Raw genomic sequence first — 19,368 nt, forward strand, 5'->3', positions numbered from 1 at the left:
GAGACTACATGTTTATTTGATTCAGCAGCTGTATGCTGATGTCTTTTGAAACATGGTTTCTCTGAATAGTTATTCCAGGCTGCATGCTCTTTCAGGACTCAAGTTTTCAAATGTAATGGCTTGTGTTTTCCTTTTTTACTTGTTTATATGAGCTTCCTCGGGAGGAAACTAAAATAAATGAATGCATACCTGGGCCCACAGGCTGGATCTGTCCCTCTGATGTTACCTGCTTGGTTTGTTAGCTTCTTCTCCAGGCTCTCTTCCCTTTTGCAGGTGTAGAAGGGATGGTGTGGATGGGAGGGAACCAGTGCACCTATCTGTGTGAAAGATGCTTGAAATGTTGTGAACAGTATGTGAAAGAGTGGTTTTGTCTCACCCTCTTTGGACTCTGGCCAATCTTATTGCTGGTACGTGGCTCTCAGAATACCCAAGTGGCAATCGAGCAGAAACACAATATAACCTAATGAGCAAAATGGCCTCCTACTTCCATCTGATTGCATTATTTGAGTCATATTTTTAGTATTAACAAATGTGTGGGACTAGCAGGTTGCTAGGTGGTTTCTGCAATATTGAGCATTACATTATTTTGAGAAATAACTTTTAAAAATACTCAGTGAGAAGACTAATCCTCTATTTTTCTTCCTCTGAGAGGTGCCTTGAAATATCATGGAAACAGGACTTTTAATAAGGAAAGGAATATTGCCGTTTCTCATATCTATGCTACTTTTATTGCCTTTTAAAGCTAGCAGCCTTCAAGTGTTCACTCTGCCCTTGGTTTCAGGGCTGTGTGTCTGTGATCTGACTCAAATTATTTCCATGAACATTTTTTTAATATGGATATTAAATAAGGTGTCATTTTGTTTTAGAAGTGCTTTTTCTTTCAGTCTGGTAGAGGGAAACTTATACTAGGCCAACTAAGTAGAAAGACATTCAGTTATGATCTAAGGCAGAAAAGATTATGATCCAAACCAGGGCCCCATTCCCACTGTCCCAGTTAACATGGGTGGAACTGGGTAGATCCGGATGCCCCTCCCCCGAATCTCTCCGTGAGCAAGTGCCCACTACGACTGAGGGGCATTTTAACCCGAATGCCTTATTGGGTTTAACTTGAGGGTGCCTGCTGTCAATCAAGCAATCGTCATAGGTGACGTTTGCAGGGGCATCGGAAGTGTCCTCCCTCCCCTCCTTTTTTTTAAAGAGCCATGCACAAGATGCCCCAAAGTGTGCACTTTTGTCAAATAAACCTCTTAGAGTGTGTATGTGTGTGGGGGGGGGGTGCAGGTTTGCAGGTTATGATCTCCCCCTGGCCCCATTTTCAACCCCAAAATGCAAGTTAATGCATCCAGTATCCCCCATTCCTTGCCACTCCAGAATGCCTCATACACAGGTAATAATAATAATAATATCAATAATATTAATTCCTCACCTCGGAATGCCAGAAAAGGATGCATTTTTTTGCTCTCCCTAGGCTACCCCTGAATTCCTAACAAAAGCTGTATCAATTGTCAGTTTACATAATTGGAAAGAGCAGCATTACTTTCAGTTGGTAACATTCATCCAGCAGTCATTCCAAAGGAAATAATAGCCTGCCCTAGCAAAAGCTGTATCAATTTGCCAAGTCGCAACATTTGGTTTGTAACATTCATTCGCAATCCAGCTGAAAGACTATGCGCATAGAATAGACAGGGAAAAATAATTTTAAAAGGATACACATCAAAGGGAAAAGGTCCCTGATGGATAGGAGAGGCTTGTCTTGCTCTGCCCCCCCCCCACCTGCCCTGAAATTACCCTTGCTCCTGCTCACTATCTATCTATCTATCTATCTATCTATCTATCTATCTATCTATCTATCTATTGCCAAGAACATGCACATTTTTTGCCAAAAATAATTTTTAAAAAATGCACATCAAAGGGAAAAGGTCCCTGATGGATAGGAGAGGCTTGTCTTGCTCTGCCCCCCCCCCCCACTATCTATATATCTATATCTATATCTATATCTATCTATATCTATATCTATATTGCCAAGAACATGCACATTTTTGCCAAAAATAATTTTTAAAAAATGCACATCAAAGGGAAATTATCAGAAATAGAAGAGGCTGCTTCTGCTGCAGCTGGATTTCCCTACATGCCCCAGCGTAGCCCATTGACTCTTTCTCCCAGCTCCTTCATCCTCCTCCTCTTCCTCCTCCTTCATCACTTTCTCCACCCCCACCTCTCTCTCAAAAGTCACCCCTTTGCATCCAGATTCCCCTTTTTTCGGCTCTTTCCTCCTCCTCCTCCTCCTCCTCCTCCTCCTCCTCCTCCCCCCTCCCTCCCTTCTGATGATGGGAGGGAATGCTCTGCCCTTTGCCCATCCTCTGACCTAAATCCCTCCCTCAATTTGCCCCGGTCATGATCGGGCACAAGTTCATATTCCACCGAACCCGGGGTTTCTCAAAAGAAATGCTATTTGCGCCGATTTCTTTTAACCCGCTCTAAGGGGCATTTGCCACGGAACAGGTGTGCAAGCCTCTGATTCGCTTGTGGGGGATTCGGATCCAATATGAACTTCACATGCAAGAATTGGTTTCAAATCCAGGTTTTTTTTGTAGTCTGAATGGCCCCCAGGTGTGACTAGGACATGAGTCAAGATGTGGCCAAACACTATATTTTAAGCAAATTTAAGTCAACATGGACACACAAATTTCAGCAGTATATATAGTTTATCATTCTATGTTTATAGGTCCATGTGGGAGGTGATTTTGATCTTGATCTACTTATTGATCCCTGTTTAGATTGCATACAAAATCCTTATATTTGCTCCCATTGGTTACCACTACCCAAGATTATAAACACACTTTAGTGTTTTAGAATTTTTCATCAGAAATGGTGTACCCATTTTTTTTATGCTGTCAGAAAACATAAATTGACTGCCATGTTCTCAAATCTGGATGAACATTCTGAATTTTCAATTGCTCTAGTGAAACCATATTTATTTTCTTAACAGCCCAGTATCCTTCAGGTTTTCTTACTGCCCTTGGTTTGAGAATGCTCTGGCCCTGATCAAACACATTTTACAAGCCTCAAACTGAAAATTATTTTGACATGACCACTGAAATATTAATGTAGATGTTTACCAAAAGCAGTTTCTATATACAAGGTTTTCAGTTTGGAAAAGTGTTCTCTGCCAAGTAATGAGATGGGAAAACCCAAGGTAAGGCTGGGGAATCAGCTACCAACTCATTATGCAGAAGGGAGCCCTGGTGGCGCAGTGGTTAAATGCCTGTACTGCAGCCATTCACTCAAAACCACAAGGTTGTGAGTTCAAGACCAGCAAAAGGGCCCAAGCTCGACTCAGGCTTGCATCCTTCCAAGGTCGCTAAAATGAGTACCCAGACTGTTGGGGGCAAATTAGCTTACTTGCTAATTAGCTTACTTGCTGTTCACCGCTATGATCTTTGGAATAGTGGTATATAAATAAAACAAATTATTAATTAATTAAGGGCTACAGCTCAAAATGGAGCACCTGTTATATATATATATATATATATATATATATATATATAAAAATTAACTTGGATTTGTGGCATCTCCTATTTCAAAAGTAGCATATCTTAGAAGTTTGAAAAGATCATAATCTGCCTAGGTGCCAAGTTGATTTTGATGATTTTGGCTATGATTTGAAAAAAAACAAAAGTTGAATGGTAGCACCTACAAACCTTAAAAACTGATTCACACCAAGCTCTATGTTACCTACAAAGCATCAATTTTCTGCAGGAAAAAAAACTAAAACAGGTTTGCCAATCAGTATAAAAATGGTTGGGATGTCAACCAAGGTGAAATTATCAATGTTCTTGATGACATATGCTTATATAAATTGAGATTATGCATATGTATGCATATTCTTTTTTGGACATTGAGCAAGGAGGTATTCACTACCTCTTTGTGCAACATCCAAACATTCCTTAAGGCAACTTTCAAGGTGTGGGGGCACTGCCAGAGCCATTTACTGCCCAGGGAGAGTAGGGAGATGACCAGGCAGTAACCATCCTAGTTGCCATTCTGCAGCAGGGACAAGAGAGGTTAAGTTTCTCTCCTGGATCTCTAGCAAGTACTGGGGGTGGGGGGTGGGGGGTTATCTTGGTTTTCTTCCCTGCTACAAAATGTTTATTGTTTATTTGATGGACTGTATCCAATGGTCCCAACATGATTAATGACCTTATGATCAAGCATGAAGATTTGTATAGTATAATAGGCAAAACATGTTAAATTATCCGTTGTTATATGCTTCCAAGCAGATTCTGTTTTATGTCAACTGTGTCACAGGGTTTTGATGGCCAGATTTATTCAGAGGAGCTTTGCCATTGCCATCCTTTAGGACTGTGAAAACCTAACTTACCCTAAATAAACCAGTAAATTTTCATGATTAAGAAGAGATTCAAGCTCTGGTCTCCTGGACACACAACACTAAAACAACTACACCACAGTGACTCTCAGTTTAAATTATAGTACCCCAGAAAATGCTGGGATAATGCACCTTGGGGTTGCTATAAGTTGGAAATAGCTTGAAGCCGGACAACAATAACCACAACAGCAATAGATTAAACTGATGAGCAGTTTGCTGATATTCTGGAATTGACCAAAAGGATGCACGTCAGCAGTGATTCTCAGATGACAGTCATACTCCATAATGAAATATACAACAATAAAGATAACTACTTTTTTCAAAAAGAGAATCACATTTATTGTGATTTATTGATAACAGGAAATAATTTAGTCCCAGTTTTACCATAGAATGGGACAGTCATTTTAAGAGTTACAATGGAACCAAAATGCAACAAAGACAATCCAGGAGTAGCCACATTTCACATCACCAGGTCCTGACCAGGCCAGTCTTTTTTAGATGGCTGAACTCTAGATCCCACCACTCTGGGAAGTATATTCTTTCTATATGTGCATCTTATTCAAATGCACCAATTTGGTAAAAACAAACCAAAGCAAATATATTATTAAACTTAATTCACATTGTATACATTTGAGTGGGTTTCCAGCCCCACACAAGAATATGGAGCACTGCTCAAGGCCAACACCACATGTGGCATCAGACATGTCTTTTCTGCAAACTTGCACAGATTTCAGTACTTGCTAATTCTTCTTTGATGCTTTGAACTCAGTTATGCATGCCAAAGTACAACATACATGTCAAGCATAAAAACTGTGTGCGTGGGGAAAGGGGTTACCATCTTTTTAAAAATATGCCAGTGTTTACTCTTTGCCACTGTGTGTGTTTTAAAAAGAAATGTTACAAAAAAAGAGCATGCATGCACCTTTCAGTCTTGACAAGGCACATACACTTGAGCATGCACAAAATTGAAATGAGACTCAGTCATAAGTGATGAGAAGTGAATGAAAGATGAGATGATTGTTTAGGTGCAGAGATAACTCTTTTATTTCTAGCTAAGGACACCATAGGCTTGAGGGCCAGCTGGATGTACCACTGTTCATGTCCCTTTGGGGAATTACAGCAGATGCTCCATGGGTCCATGGCCTGTATCCCAAAAGCAAACTATTTAATGAAGGGTGGAGTTGCACTCATGTGTTACTGGTGATCTTTCAATGGGCAACTGGATGAATACTGGGTGAAAATAATGCTAGACTAGATTGGCCCTTGGACTGATCCAGCAGTACTCTTCTAATCTCAACACCTTAGCTATAAACAAATTTTAGGAGCAGCCACCAACACAAGTAGCTCAGAGTGTTATTCTTTCCCCCACAGTAATGTCTGTGTAAATTAAGATGCTTGATATTACATAATTATAATTGTGTATTTCCTTAAAAATACTAATAATACTTTAGATCACAAGAAAGAAATAATCCAGTATATGTAATTGTATTACAGATTTCCATGCCTCTGAAAATACTACCAATGTATTGGGACACAGGAAGACAAATTCGCAATCTAAAAATGTATGACTCTGTCACAGCACACCTTTTATTTTATAAAACATTACTAGGAAGGAGACATGTACACTTCCTGTAATGCTTACTTTCAGCACTTGTGCAAGATATAAAATATACCGACATTGTTCATCACACACTAAAACCCTTTAGCAGTATCCACATTACCAAGAAAGTACAAAGGCACCTTCATCACATACAAAGGAACTTCTCAATAATTAATTACCCTTTTTCTCTCTGGCATACACACATGCATTCACACAACACACACTAGCTCCCCCCCCCCTATTGTTCTCAATGCAATCCTAAACAAAATCAGGCATGCCAAAATCTGATCAAACCAATAATCTTGTGCATGTCCACTTATGGCATGTAACTAATAAATCTAAACAGTGCATCCATACTGGATAAACCCATACGGTTGGGCCTTTCTGTCCTATCTCCATGGCCTGAAAATTACATTTGATAAGCCTTGCATTCTACCTGTATGTTGAATGTTAATTTTGTGATACAGCTGCCTTCTGTATGGTAACATTGTCATATTGTCATATAGGTTTCTCATAGATCCAGAAGAAAATAATAATTTGGATCCAAGGCGTGGTACACATGGCACTAAAGCACTGTGCTGATGCCGTATTAGGGTTAAGGGACTGCGCAGCAACCGCAGTCCCTAACCCTAGTATGGCATGATGCCATAACAATGGCGGCACCCTGTATACATGGGTGCCACCATTGTTACGTAAGCATTGTGTGGTGTCCACATGTTGCTGCACAGTGCTTATGTAACCAGTGCGCCTGTGGCGCACTAGTTATGCAGCCCCTGCAGCTTTAAAAGAACCCACTTTTTGCTGGTTTTTTTCCTCCACAGGGAAGCTGCGTAGTTCGGCAGCTGCAGCTTCCCTGCAGAGGAAAAATGCCGCCGCCGCTACGGACAGTGAAGCAAGTATGTACCGGGTCCAAATTACATTTTCTTGTAATTATTTGTCATGAAGTTGGCTTCAATTTATGGTGACACTACGAATGACAAACTTTCAAGGTCCCAAATTATTAACAGCCCTGCTCAGATCTTGCAAACTCAGATCTGAGGCTTCCTTTACTGAATTAATCCATCTATAATATTGTCTTCCTTTCCCCCCTACTGTTCATCCAATAGATAAACAGTTGTGTATGGGAAGCCCACAAGCAGGAGAAGAGTGCAATTGCACCCTTCCATGTATGCTTTCCAGCCATAAGTAGCCATTTATAACTCCATTTTTCATTAATAAATCTAAATCACTTTTAAAGCTATTTAGATTGACAGCCATCAAGCCTAGCAATAGTGAATTCTAGGGTTGCAAAGAATCTCGAAAAGATTTTCTTAACCATGGTGAGAAAGCATCCCTCAAACATCCCATTCCATTGAGAGAATGTTTATTGTTGAAATATATATATATTTGCATGTTGAGAATTTTGTGTCTGAAAATTTGCAAAAGAAATTTAGTGAAAAAGTGATTGGGGGAGGGGGGAGAAAGCATATTTTTCATATAAACAGCATTTTGAACAAAAATATATTTTTTGCAAAAGAATATTGTTTTTCACAAAAACAGACAAAGAAGGGCAAAGAAAATTCCTTCCCAAATACGAAAAATCATTGCAAATGTACTCTTGTAATCTTATCTAGTGAGGAGACAAACTTCTGATATTCATTACTCTTGCACATGGAACTGAAATAAGAGAAGGTTTGTTCTTTAGTAAATTCAACAGTGTAATCACATTGATGACCAACTCATTCCCCATTGATTTCAGGGGGTCTAAAGCACAATTCATTTAAACTTAACTTTAAACTTAGTCTATATCACCAGTGATTGTCTGGTTCTGCGTAATAATAAAGTAAGGTCTGCTTGATTTATCAGGCAAAAGCCTTATATAACAAGGTTAGGAGATGGATCTTTTGGTGTATTGCAAATGCAATAAAATGGCTGCTTATTGGTGGCTCTTTGCAATCAATCCACAATATGCTTAGTACACACTGTAAGATGTACAGAAGTCTTAGACATTTCACTTTTTACCACAACCACCATGAAAACAGGAGAAATGAATGTCATTTAAAATAGGAGTCAGGACATACACCTTATGTACTCCAAACCTGAAACTGCTTGGAAAATTAAGATACAAATTCCATGGCTGTGGAATACTCCATTCAGAGCTTGGGAAGCCCAGCTCAAGGCACAATCTTAGCAGGGCATCCTTTTCCTAATAATGGATGCATGCAGGTAGTCTTGTTTCTCAGCCTAAGCTTAGGTATGAGACATATGGTCACATATCCATGACTTGAAGCAACATCCCATACTGCTGGTTCACTGCTTTAGCACTAGACCAGGTATTTAGGAAGCTGCACTGTGATGAAAATGAGATAATTTTAAGTTTCTTGCACAACTATTCTCCCTACAGCTTGTACCACATGCTCTGCTACTTTCAGATCAGATATCATCAGTCAATGAATTGAAACCCTTGTCAAAAACAGAACAAGAAACCCTAGATGGACACGATGCCATACAATGAATCACAGAAATGGGAAAATATAGACAGCCAAGTGTGAACCAGTGTGATGTAGTAAACAGCATACTTAACTTGAACTAGGGAACTCAGTGTGAAAGCCTTGTTTGGCTATGAAGGTCCCTGGTTGATGTTAAGTAACACAGTTGTAGTGGGGATAAACTAGGGTAAATCAAACCATGGTTCCTTAAGCTAGGTAGAAGATATTTTGTAGAGAACTAAGTAGACAGAAGTACTGAGTTGCTATTGCTCCAAGTAGAGACATGCATACTGTGTCTGTAAGTGGCCATTTTTACAGTGAGAATTTTAACAGAGCCACTTCCATTGCTGCCTTTACTAACTGTTGTAATGAGTGGTCCCTGTGCTTATTTGCAAACATGGAAGCTGTATCTGAATGGTCACAAAATGTACTTTTTGTATTGTATTGCTATTTGACTTTACTGTTTCCCTGATTTGCACTGTCCTTTTACACACAGGTTCTCCCTAGGTCAACAGATTGTAATTCTTCAAGCATTAGAAACTGTAGGCTTCATTCCATGAATCCATGCTACCATAAATTTGTTGATAAGGACGGTGTTAAGCATTACCATCCATGGCTCCCCACATTTTGTTTGGGGAAATTCTGGCACCAGAGAAGCAGATGTTGTAGTCAATTCTCTCCCAGAGTGCTTGTATGATCATTGGGATAATTTGCCTGTTAACAAGTATTTGCATCCATTCAGTTCTTTCACCCCAATTGACTTTATGTTCTTATCTGCTTCAGTGGGACAATAGTACAGACAGTATATATTACTCGAGTCATATGTTGAGGTGCTTGTATGATTTGTGGTTTTCTTGAGATGGAAAAGAAAAGAAAAATATAGCCATGGCCTCATCCACTTCCTGCTTGATATTACACACACACACACACACACACACACACACACACACTGATACCCTAGGCTGCCTGTAAGCTATTTTGAAAGCATAATGACTGTTCCAAGTAGTACACAGTTGATGAACTGCTGACACATTGCTTTTGGAAAGTGCTTCAGGACACCTTGAATATTAAAAGGCACAATTAAATGCCCATTTCTCTTACAACTTCTGTCTTGGACATTGCTACTGTCACACAATGACTGCCCCCAACTGAGCTCCCAATGAGGGAGAAGGATGGCTCCATGTGGTGGAAGGTGGCCTTTGAAAAGAACGCAGAATGCTATCATTCTAAAATTTGCTTCAAATTCAGTCACTAGGGGGAAGAAAACATAGTACCATACGATAATATAATCACTGTATTCCCAATTGGATATATAGACAGAAGTTATCCCAAGTAAAGCTAAGACCAAGTTAACAGTACGCTTATAGACACCTTGAGTCCCTAACTGGGATATAAATAAATAAAATAATAATTATAATATAGAAAACCAAATTCACAGAAACATACAAGCCAACCATCATAAGTTATTGTATGGACTTCTACAGAAAGCTAGGGAAAGTTCTCTTTGAGTACAACCCCTAGAATTCCTAAGCAAAGATGACTGGGAGAATTCTGTGTGTTGTAGCCAAAAGTAATTTGTCCAAGGTCTGACTCAACCTTAATGCTATATAGATGTGATTGAGCATGTAACTTCTGTACACAAAGATACAAAGCCTGGGAAATTGAGCACATTTGTTCGTTCATGCTTCCTTTTTGATGCCATACCAAAGGGTACTACCATATACTGGGCAAAAAAGGTTATGCCACTGAAATTGGCTCTGTGGCAACCTATTGGCTCTGTGACAACCAAATTTCCTAGAAGTTACTATGGAATAATTCCATAAAACAAAAAAGGGCATCATCGCTGAAAAAACAGAATTTTCTTGATGTTTTGTACCTCTGCTTGAGAGAGAAAAGACTAGAGATTTTTTCATAGAAATTGGGAAAATGTTATTTTTGACCAAAACCTGTTGTTTTTGTGTGAAATTAAATTTAATGCAAAAATTGGCAAAACAATTTTTTAAAAAATTACAAGGAAGCCAACAAAAAATCAAATTAAAATGCACAAAATTTCATCCAAGGAAGAGAAAACTTTCACATTTTAGTTCTGGAATAGAAGAACACACAAAAAAAGCAAAGAAATACATTCCTAGACTTGGGTGGATCCCTAGACTTGGACAGGTAGATATACAACTGTGATCCTTTGCAGCAGATCAGCTTGACTTTGTTCTAGGACTGATTATTTTGTTGGATAGCAACTAAGGCTGAGATTTGGGGAGAGGGATTTAAAAAACCTAATGGGTGGGGAAAGAACCTAGAAGAAGCAATGGAAAAGTTTAATGCCATAATTTGCGGAACTACTTCTCAATGAATAAAGCCATTCTCCAGTCCAGCAACTCATACTTGCCATCCAATGGGAAGTTTGGATGCACTCCTAAACACCATTACTAGAGGGCATCTAGTGAATTTAGATAGAATAAATATGCTTAGCATTGCACTATCAATATATTTTTTCATTCTTTTTTTATTTGGGCCAAGGGGAAGCCTTAATTTTTTAAAAAAATACAACAACAGGAATTGAAATTGGCATGGGAGAATGTAATGAAATTGCCCACCCATTTGGGCATATAGAGCCATTTCCAGGTGTTAAGGGTCCCCCAAAATTGTGTTAGGTACCATGTGCAAACAATGGGCTGCACTTTCCCTACCTCTACTTTATACCAACAAGCCAAGATCTATCAGCAGATACTTTTAATTTAGTTTCAAGTGCCCTTAAAAAGCAAGCGAGAAAAGCTAAAGGCTATGTTCTTTGACCAAATGCAACACATTATGTGTACTAATAATGATTCTCTGGTCTCTGGCAGCCTCAAATGTATCTCAGATACTCAAAGGTAGTCAGTTCAAGACAAACATTATGACTAAACACTGATGATCTATTGTGGGAACAAAGAGGCAGCTGTGTCATCTTGTTAGAGTGGTCACTGAAAAGACTATGATGAGCATAATTTCTTGAGTGAATTTGACAAATCCATAAATTGTCTCCAGATTTTGCCCAAAGGAAAATGGAGGGGGGGGGGAATTATGGAGCACCTTCTCATACCCATAATCTGAGACATTTGGTGGGAGGCCAGGAAAATTTGAATAAAACTAGCATACTTTCTGAGAGAAGTTTAAGCACATCACTACCAACTCGTGTGTTTCTTTGTGTGCCACCAACCCCAGTTGTCTCTAGATTCTCAAATCCATATGAAACCCACTCCTCTCTTTGTGATTGTTTCTGCAACAGCTCTTATACATATCTGAGTAATACAGCAGTTCAAATATGTTCAAAAGGAGAAACATCTGTGAATATAATCTCTTGGGGGAGTACAAGTGATTTTTGTTATTTAAAGGTATTATTTTGCCAAGAGCACCCAGGGCTTTCCTCAGAACACTGGTTCCATCTTTAGCAGCTATGAAGATTTAGTACAGAGATAAACAGACACCACTTTACTGATGTACCACTGTGGGGACAGAAATAGGAAGAATATGGAGCACAAGACTGAAGGAAAAGGCAGCTGGGACTAACATTTAGGAACACAAGAGTTTTATGGCAAGGATTTGTGGGGAGGGAAAGGGTTTGGCTGGATTTTGAATATTCATCTTATTTTTCTTTTTTCCTCCACACCTTCTGTTGTTATTGTTCACATAAATTCTACAGAGGAACACAGGAGATGTTCATGCTACTTGCTGAGAGCAATAAATATAAATGTCCTTGGCCCATGGATTCCACAGACCTTTAAATCTCCTCCTTTATCCCCACAGGTTAACATATGGGAACATGAGAGTCCTGTGGCAAGTCTCCGTAGCCCTTACAAACTGGTGGCTTCTTCTCAGATGTTTTTCATGAGAACGAGAGACGTGTCGATTCTATTTTCCCCCTCCTTTCATGATGCCCAAGTGTGCCTCGGGTTCAGCCTTGTTATCTCCTAGGTTATTCTCTCACCGACCACAATTATCACACTGCAGTCTCTAGGTCTTCATGGGGAACTACTTGGTGGTTCTGTCGACTCTCCAGGTAAGAAGCTAGATCTGGATCTCCTGCCTGTTGGGCCCTGTCCCGAGGTGTCTTACCCTATATTGATAGGACAAAAAAAGAGAGCAAAAAATAAATCTCAAGAGTAGGAAAGGAAAGGAAAATGGACATCAAGTGGCTTGAAAACAGCACAGATGCCTTGTGAGATGCATCTTTTTCTGATATTATGCTGTGAATAGGTTTCTCTTTGACACGAATATCCAAATTATAGTAAAATAAACATGGCCCTGTTAACAACAGTTGTTTTTGCACATGAGCATCCTCAAAATCTAAGATCACCAGTGGAGGCCCTGTTACATATTCTACCACCGTGTGAAGCTAGGCAGCTGAATACATGTCACAGGTTTTTTATGTAGCAGCACCCTAACTGTGGAATTCCCTCCAAAGGGAAGTCAGGCTGGCTTGATCCCTTTGGAGTTTCTGGTACACTGAAGACTGTGCTGTTTTGTGTTTCCTTTGGCTCTTAAAATGAGGATGCCTATTCTAGCTGTTTTTAAAAATCATTTGTGGTTTTAGCAGTATTTTTAATGGGGAACTTGGAGTGTTTCTAATTAATTTTTTAGTTATTAATTTAATGTTTTTAGAGTGATTGTATCACCATGTGGGTCCTGGTGGGTTAAGTAATGATAAATAAATATCTTGAATAAACAAGTAAATAATACTTGCAAGTAGGCTATTTAAATTATCAGGCTACTGGGAGTTTTTCTGATAATTTTCTCCCAAATTATGAAATTCTTTTTCTAGACCAAGGTTGGAGAAGATTACATGTTGCCCTCAAGATCATTTAATCAAAGATTAAATGGTGAAGGTGGAGGTGCCAAGATCATGCAGGGGACTAATGCAGTCTCTCATTCCCTAGTAGTTTCCTATTCCTCCACCCGAAGATTGTGCACCATCTTTATCTGTGCTGTTCTTCCACTCTGTAAATGGCAGCTGGAATCCTGTTCAGCAGAACGATATTATAAACTGGAGTTGGGGGTTGCTATCATAAGCTGGAGTTTTGGATTTGTACTTACAGTCATGAACAACCTAATCTGACCCTGCAAACCTGCCTTTGTAGCCTGGCAGCACCATGACTAAAATATTTCCAAAGCACTGGAGATTTGGATGCTGGGAATTCACATCCTCAGCATACTCCCAGTCACAGGGTACTATGAGACAAGCATTCTTGGCAAGACCCTGAGGGTTTGCTCCAGTTGCCTGGAGAGTGCTGCAGAAATAATTTCCCAGTGCCCCAGTCTCCAGCACCTTAGAAATGCTTTAGTCAAGCCACTGCTATGCTGCAAAGTAGAATGCGGCAGGCATTGCCAATTGTACCTATGAAGATAGAGCTCCAGTTTCATAGTTACAATAATGATGCAGGATATTGGGTTGTATTTGATATCCTTCCAAAGATCTTTAGTTGTTCTGCCTGCTGGATTGCTTTTTTTAATGGATTTTACGTTGCTATTTTATATTATATTTTATTGTATATGAGCAATAGCAATGGCAAGTACATTTCTATACCACTTATCAGTGCACTTAAGCACTCCTTAAGCGGTTTACAATGTGTAAGCTAATTACCCTCAACAAGCTGGGTACTCATTTTAGCAACCTCAGAAGGATGCCAGGCTGAGTCAACTCTGAGCCCCTGGCTGGCATTGAATTCACAACCTTGTGGTTTGTGAGTGGCTGCCAGTATAGGCATTTAACCACTGTGCCACCAGGGTTCCTATCCAAGGTACTTTATTACCTCGACAATTGCTGTAAACCATCCTGAGACTGCTGGTGGCAAAAATCAGAAGACAAATAAATAAAATCAATGGAGCTTATGTTCAAGCAAACACAGTTAAGATCCAGGCAAAAAATAAGTAATAGTGAGGACTCCCAATATGTCTTTTCAGCAACTAAGTTAGCTGCATATTGGTTTCACTTACCCACAGTTTTGTCTAAAAGGGTTTGTTTGTTTTTGTTACCTTGGAATCTGTTTTCCTCAATGACGCTCCTGCCTCTACCAAAAGCTGGCAGATACCCCGGTGGCGCTGGCATGCTGCCTTGTGAAGTGCCGTCTCACCCCTGTGTGTTCAACAAAGAAAACTATCAATAAGAATGACCTTATTGAAATTAATTAAATTCATCAGGACATAATTTTAGGGCTACTCACATAGACACATTTCTTGTTTTACCTTCTGACTCCTTAAAGCATCAACATACAGTACTAATGGTGTTCAAAGAGTTCATCCCCCCGCCCCCTGCAATTACCATACTTCAAGTAGCATAGTGAATGTTAATTTCTCATGTAGACTGGAGCTCTATTATAAACCAGCCACAAGAATGCTTTTTTTCCCCTGTCCATTTGAATGAATTCCATTGCTAACACTGGTGAGCTTCCCCTTCAACTGCCTCTAGATTACTTCCCCTAGTGTTGAATCTGAACAATAAGATATTTGGCATCTGCCAGCAGGATGTATGTGTAGTTTTTTTGGAAAATGAAAAAAAAAATCTTTTAAGCCTGACATCCATGCTGATACCATGCACGTCTTTGGGCAAAGTGACACAGAACTTCAACAAGAACCATCTTTTAAAGCCACCTTGAAGATGTGTGTCTTCTTGAAAACTTGGCACTGAGGTTTAAATAAACATCAAGAGGTAATGTTCGGCCACATCTCTGCTTGGCCTTGGATGAAAGTGACTCCAAATACAAACTGTGATCCCATAGTTTGTCTAATGGGTAGGTAATGGAAACTCCATTCCTTTTGCAGGTACAGAAGAGAAGAAATTGCATCAGTCTTGTCCAAAAGCTGAGACTGGCTGGTAAAGGCTAAGGAAAACCCAAGAAATGAACTGACAGCAAGTCTGTTGGCAGACTTTCTATTGTACAAAGAGGCTAAAACTCCAGAATTTCCTCTTCCACTTCATGTGGGAAAGTTTTTAAGCAATATGTGACAAAATTAGAAGGCACAGTTGGTATAAAGTTGGTATAAAGTTGTGAATTGTGAAAAATTTGAAACAATCTTGACAGAGAGAATTTCTTACACTTGCTTAACCATGCATACAAGGGAAAAGCTATAAGACTATATAAAGCAGTATGAAGTTTTCATTTCTATTTTGTAAGTGGAAACAGCACACTGAGGGACCAAGAATTTTGTTTTCCCTAAGGAATGAGTGCCCATGGCAGATCGAGGGGCCACATCTGCCACATTACCCATCTATCACTGGCCTCCCATGGGTCACACTTGCCCTTTTCCAAGGAAATTGGAAAAGACCAGATGACTAGCTCCTGTTTTTTGAAAGTTTATTTTCAGGCCTGATGCAGCAGACAGCATCATGTTTTAAGCCATCATTTTACCCCCTAAAGGCTCCCAGAGGCACAAACCCTCCTTTGGTTTAAATAATAATAATAATGGGTGGTGTCCAGGTGGATCACAAGGGGCCTACGGCTCTTTAGGGATGACATGCAACCTGATTCTGATTTTAATTTAATTTGACTTTAACTGAGAAAATGCCAACAAACATATACAGTTGGCCCTTCCCTTATGCGGGGGATCCATTCCAGACCCTGCCATATAAGGGGAAAACTCGTAAACTGAAGCCCCTTTAGAACTAATGGGCCTTGTTCCTGCGGCGCGCACCAGGCGCACCCCATTGCTTCTTCCAAGGCACAGGAGATTTCTTTCTGGCACGACTTCCAGCATATGCATATGACGCGGGTACACTGTATAAAGTGATAGATTTCTGTAGGTTCTCCAGGCTATGTGGCCATGTTCTGGAAGAATTTATTCCTGATGTTTCATCTACATCTGTGGCTGGCATCTTCAGAGGGTGTTGGCATGGAAGTGTGTGGGAGATAGATGTATATATATTATATACTTCTGTGACCCTTGGTTGAGAAGAAGTGATTTACATGTTAATCTCTGTGTTGGTCTGTCATGCCATCACTCTCTGAAGATGCCAGCCACAGAAGTAGGTGAAATATCAAGAATAAATTATTCCAGAATGCAGCCACATAGCCACAGAAAACTATGGATGCCAGCTGTGAAAGCCTTTGACTTCACATATATAAAATGACCTGAAATAAATCAAATCAAATGAAAGAGAACCCAAGTAAGCAGGACTTACGTTTCACTATCTGTCATATCCAGTAATTCAGAAGGACCTGTCAAAGAAAAGAAGACAAGTCACACTCATGTTCAGCAACAAGATCCATGTTCCCTGCTCTATTCAGTAAAATATATGCTTAGTCCATACCGCCCAAATGTCCAAAAGTGGCAATGACTGTCTTGATTAATTCAGATTCTTTTAAAATGTCTCAGTGCCTCTTTTGTCTTCCCATGTTCCCTCGTCGTTCCCAGCTTACTTCAGTTGCTGCAAACTGAATTCAAAGTGCAAAGTTGGATCAAAATGTAGCTGCAATATTGTTGAGAGGATGTTCTCAATAGAAGTCTGTCCTCTCACAGCCTTTTAAAGATAGTACTGTCCTCTATAAAACTAGCCACATCCTCACTATAGGGCGATATGTCTTTCCTGGTCATTTGTCCTCCATGAAATTTGACGGAGCAGCTTTTGGCAAAATCTATTCATTTTTTATGTGGGCAGGTGGCTTATTATTATAAGGTAAACAAGTAGAAAAGCTATCCCTAAGAATTACATTCAGTCAACTCATTTGTGTTTTCTCCCAACACCAAATTGCCAGCAAATATATTGTATGGCATCACTGGAGGACCCAGCCCCTCTCAAACAAAAGTGGAGAAATTCTGAGAAAAATGTCTGGGAAGAAGTGAGGACTGTCAACCAATGAGTTTAAACCAGCTCATTGGCTGACGCACCTGGCCAGAGTGAAATGAGGAGGTCTTCACTCAGGGTGGGTGTTGAGGCATAAATTTAGCTGCTGCTCCCCTCCTTGTCAGTCCTTCTTAGACCATCATCTCTTCACCCACCCTCTTTTCTCCTGTATTGGGGCACTGTGGTCTTTGGCATTTTGGCAGTTCCTGGGGAGTTTCTGGCTTGTATGGTTGATGGTAGCTTTTGTCACAGCTGCAGAGGGGGAGTCAACATGGGTCCTTCAAGCATTGTTCACCAATGTCCTGCAGACACTGGTAACACATGGGAGTCCCCTTAAGGGACTTGGGAGTATTGAACAGAAATGGCGTCGGCCAGGGGCAGATAACTTTCTGGCACTGCCCCAGTGATAAGGTCATGCAGGGCACCAGCATGGGGAGATCCAGTCTTGTCATCTCCTTGGTCCAGCACCAGCCAGAGTTGGGATGACCCATCAATTTGCAGGTTGCTCAGTGCCTGGATCTGGATCCATGCTTTTGACCAGCCCAATTTACAGCTGTATTGAAATAAAGTTGTGGTCATGTTTTCTTTAATTATGTTGTTTGTTTGGTTTGTGTGGTTATTCGTATGGGGCAACATAGCCCTTGGACCAGAAAGTAAGGGGGTTACAAAAAAATGGAAATGCCCTTCTGGTGACTTCCTATTTCATCTAAAAGGAGTGCAAAGCTGAGGCTGGGAAAAAATAGCACCTAAACCCTAAGAATTTCTCCACCCCGGTTTAACAGAAGTGTTTGAAGGGAATTAGTTAAAATCTTGAAGTAACATTTTAGGAAATTTCAGAGGGTCCTTTTCAAGGGAGAACAAATGTAAGAATTTCAAAGCAAATTAATTTGAATAAGCCTAGTGAAATGTCTTAGGGAAGTAGAGGAAGGTGGCTTATATGTGTCATATTTTAAAAATACACCTTTCTTGCCTTTTTCTTTAATGGGAAACATTTTCCTCACATGTCTATATACCAGTATAAATGTAGCCATTTTTGTAGAGAACTGAGTTCGGTGCAGAGGGACCAACTGGGAGTTCAATCCCTGCCATTCAGCATCTCCACTGTTATGATTTCTCACTCTTGTTATTGCTTATAAAGTGCCTTCAATTATGAATCAATGAACATGTGCTGCCTATAGCCTTACAAACTGAAAAATAAGACAAAATGCAGTAATGAGGAAAGGGAAGGAAATGAGAAAGAAGGTTAACGAAGAGTTGCAAGTCTAATTCAGATATATGCATTTCTCCAGCCCCCTTTCATGCCCACTTCTAATCCTCCCTCTTTCTGAACATTTTTTTAAAAAAATTGTATCAATCTCCTATTTTCTGCCATTCGACCATTCTAAATCCCCCTCTGGCATAGGACAAAAGCCACACAGATGTGGGAGAGGCTGGAACTGGGAAAGCTAATGGCACTGTCATCCTGCCACAGCGGGAAGCTGGCTCTCTTACCCAAGGACAAGAAGCAAAAAAGAAAGAAAAGGAGACCCAGGCACAGAAACAGAGAGTGCCAACCAACCCAAGAGAAATCCGGAAAGGAAACGCTTGAGTGAGATTTCTATCAAGGAAAACAGCAGGGAGGAGGGGGGGAAACAAAAACAAAACAGGAGCAAGAAAGAGAGAGAGAAATGTGCAGGGAGGTGAAGAAATAAACAAAAGACTCTTGGAAATACGTAGAGAATGGAGTTGGGTGGATCACAACTGAAAAGACCTAAAAAGTGGAAAGCATTGGGGGAAGCTGCCCCCGTGGGGACCTCAGTCTATTCTTACTGTCTGTAATCATTGGCCTGTCTCAAATTATTGACTCTTCTCCCCTCTTCTCCTGCTTTTAGCTACACAATACACACTCTCTAGTGGTATCCCAGGAAGCAAAGCAGCTTGAGTGTTTGTGATGGCCTTTCTATGTAAGGCAAGTGGGGAGGGAGAGGTTAGAAGTCAGACAGCCACCCCTTCCCTGAGCTTGTAACAAGGCAAAAGGGAGAGCAAAAATATCCCAGTTTTGGTAAGCAAACAGTAGGGTATTCATAAGTGTAATCTCTTTGCAATCAACCCTGCCATT

General features: G+C 40.2%; 1 protein-coding gene across 6 annotated transcripts in view; it reads right to left on the reverse strand.

Moving 5' to 3' along the window:
* Positions 1–7,697: 7,697 nt before the first annotated feature.
* LOC149311767 (diacylglycerol kinase iota-like) overlaps positions 7,698–19,368 on the reverse strand; it is a 303,704-nt gene continuing 292,033 nt past the window's right edge. For all 6 annotated transcript variants that reach the window (XM_089527871.1, XM_089527875.1, XM_089527872.1 and 3 more), the window contains 3 exons: positions 16,608–16,644; positions 14,465–14,564; positions 7,698–12,548 (listed from right to left, as the gene is read on the reverse strand). In XM_089527871.1, the coding sequence (XP_089383997.1) occupies positions 12,432–12,548; positions 14,465–14,564; positions 16,608–16,644 (254 nt within the window). In that variant the 3' untranslated portion in view covers positions 7,698–12,431. The remainder of the gene's footprint in view (positions 12,549–14,464; positions 14,565–16,607; positions 16,645–19,368) is intronic.

The sequence above is a fragment of the Sceloporus occidentalis genome, unplaced genomic scaffold (genome assembly GCF_023333645.1).
Source record: "Sceloporus occidentalis isolate IW3139 unplaced genomic scaffold, rSceOcc1.0.p SCAF_5, whole genome shotgun sequence".
Lineage (NCBI taxonomy): Eukaryota > Metazoa > Chordata > Lepidosauria > Squamata > Phrynosomatidae > Sceloporus > Sceloporus occidentalis.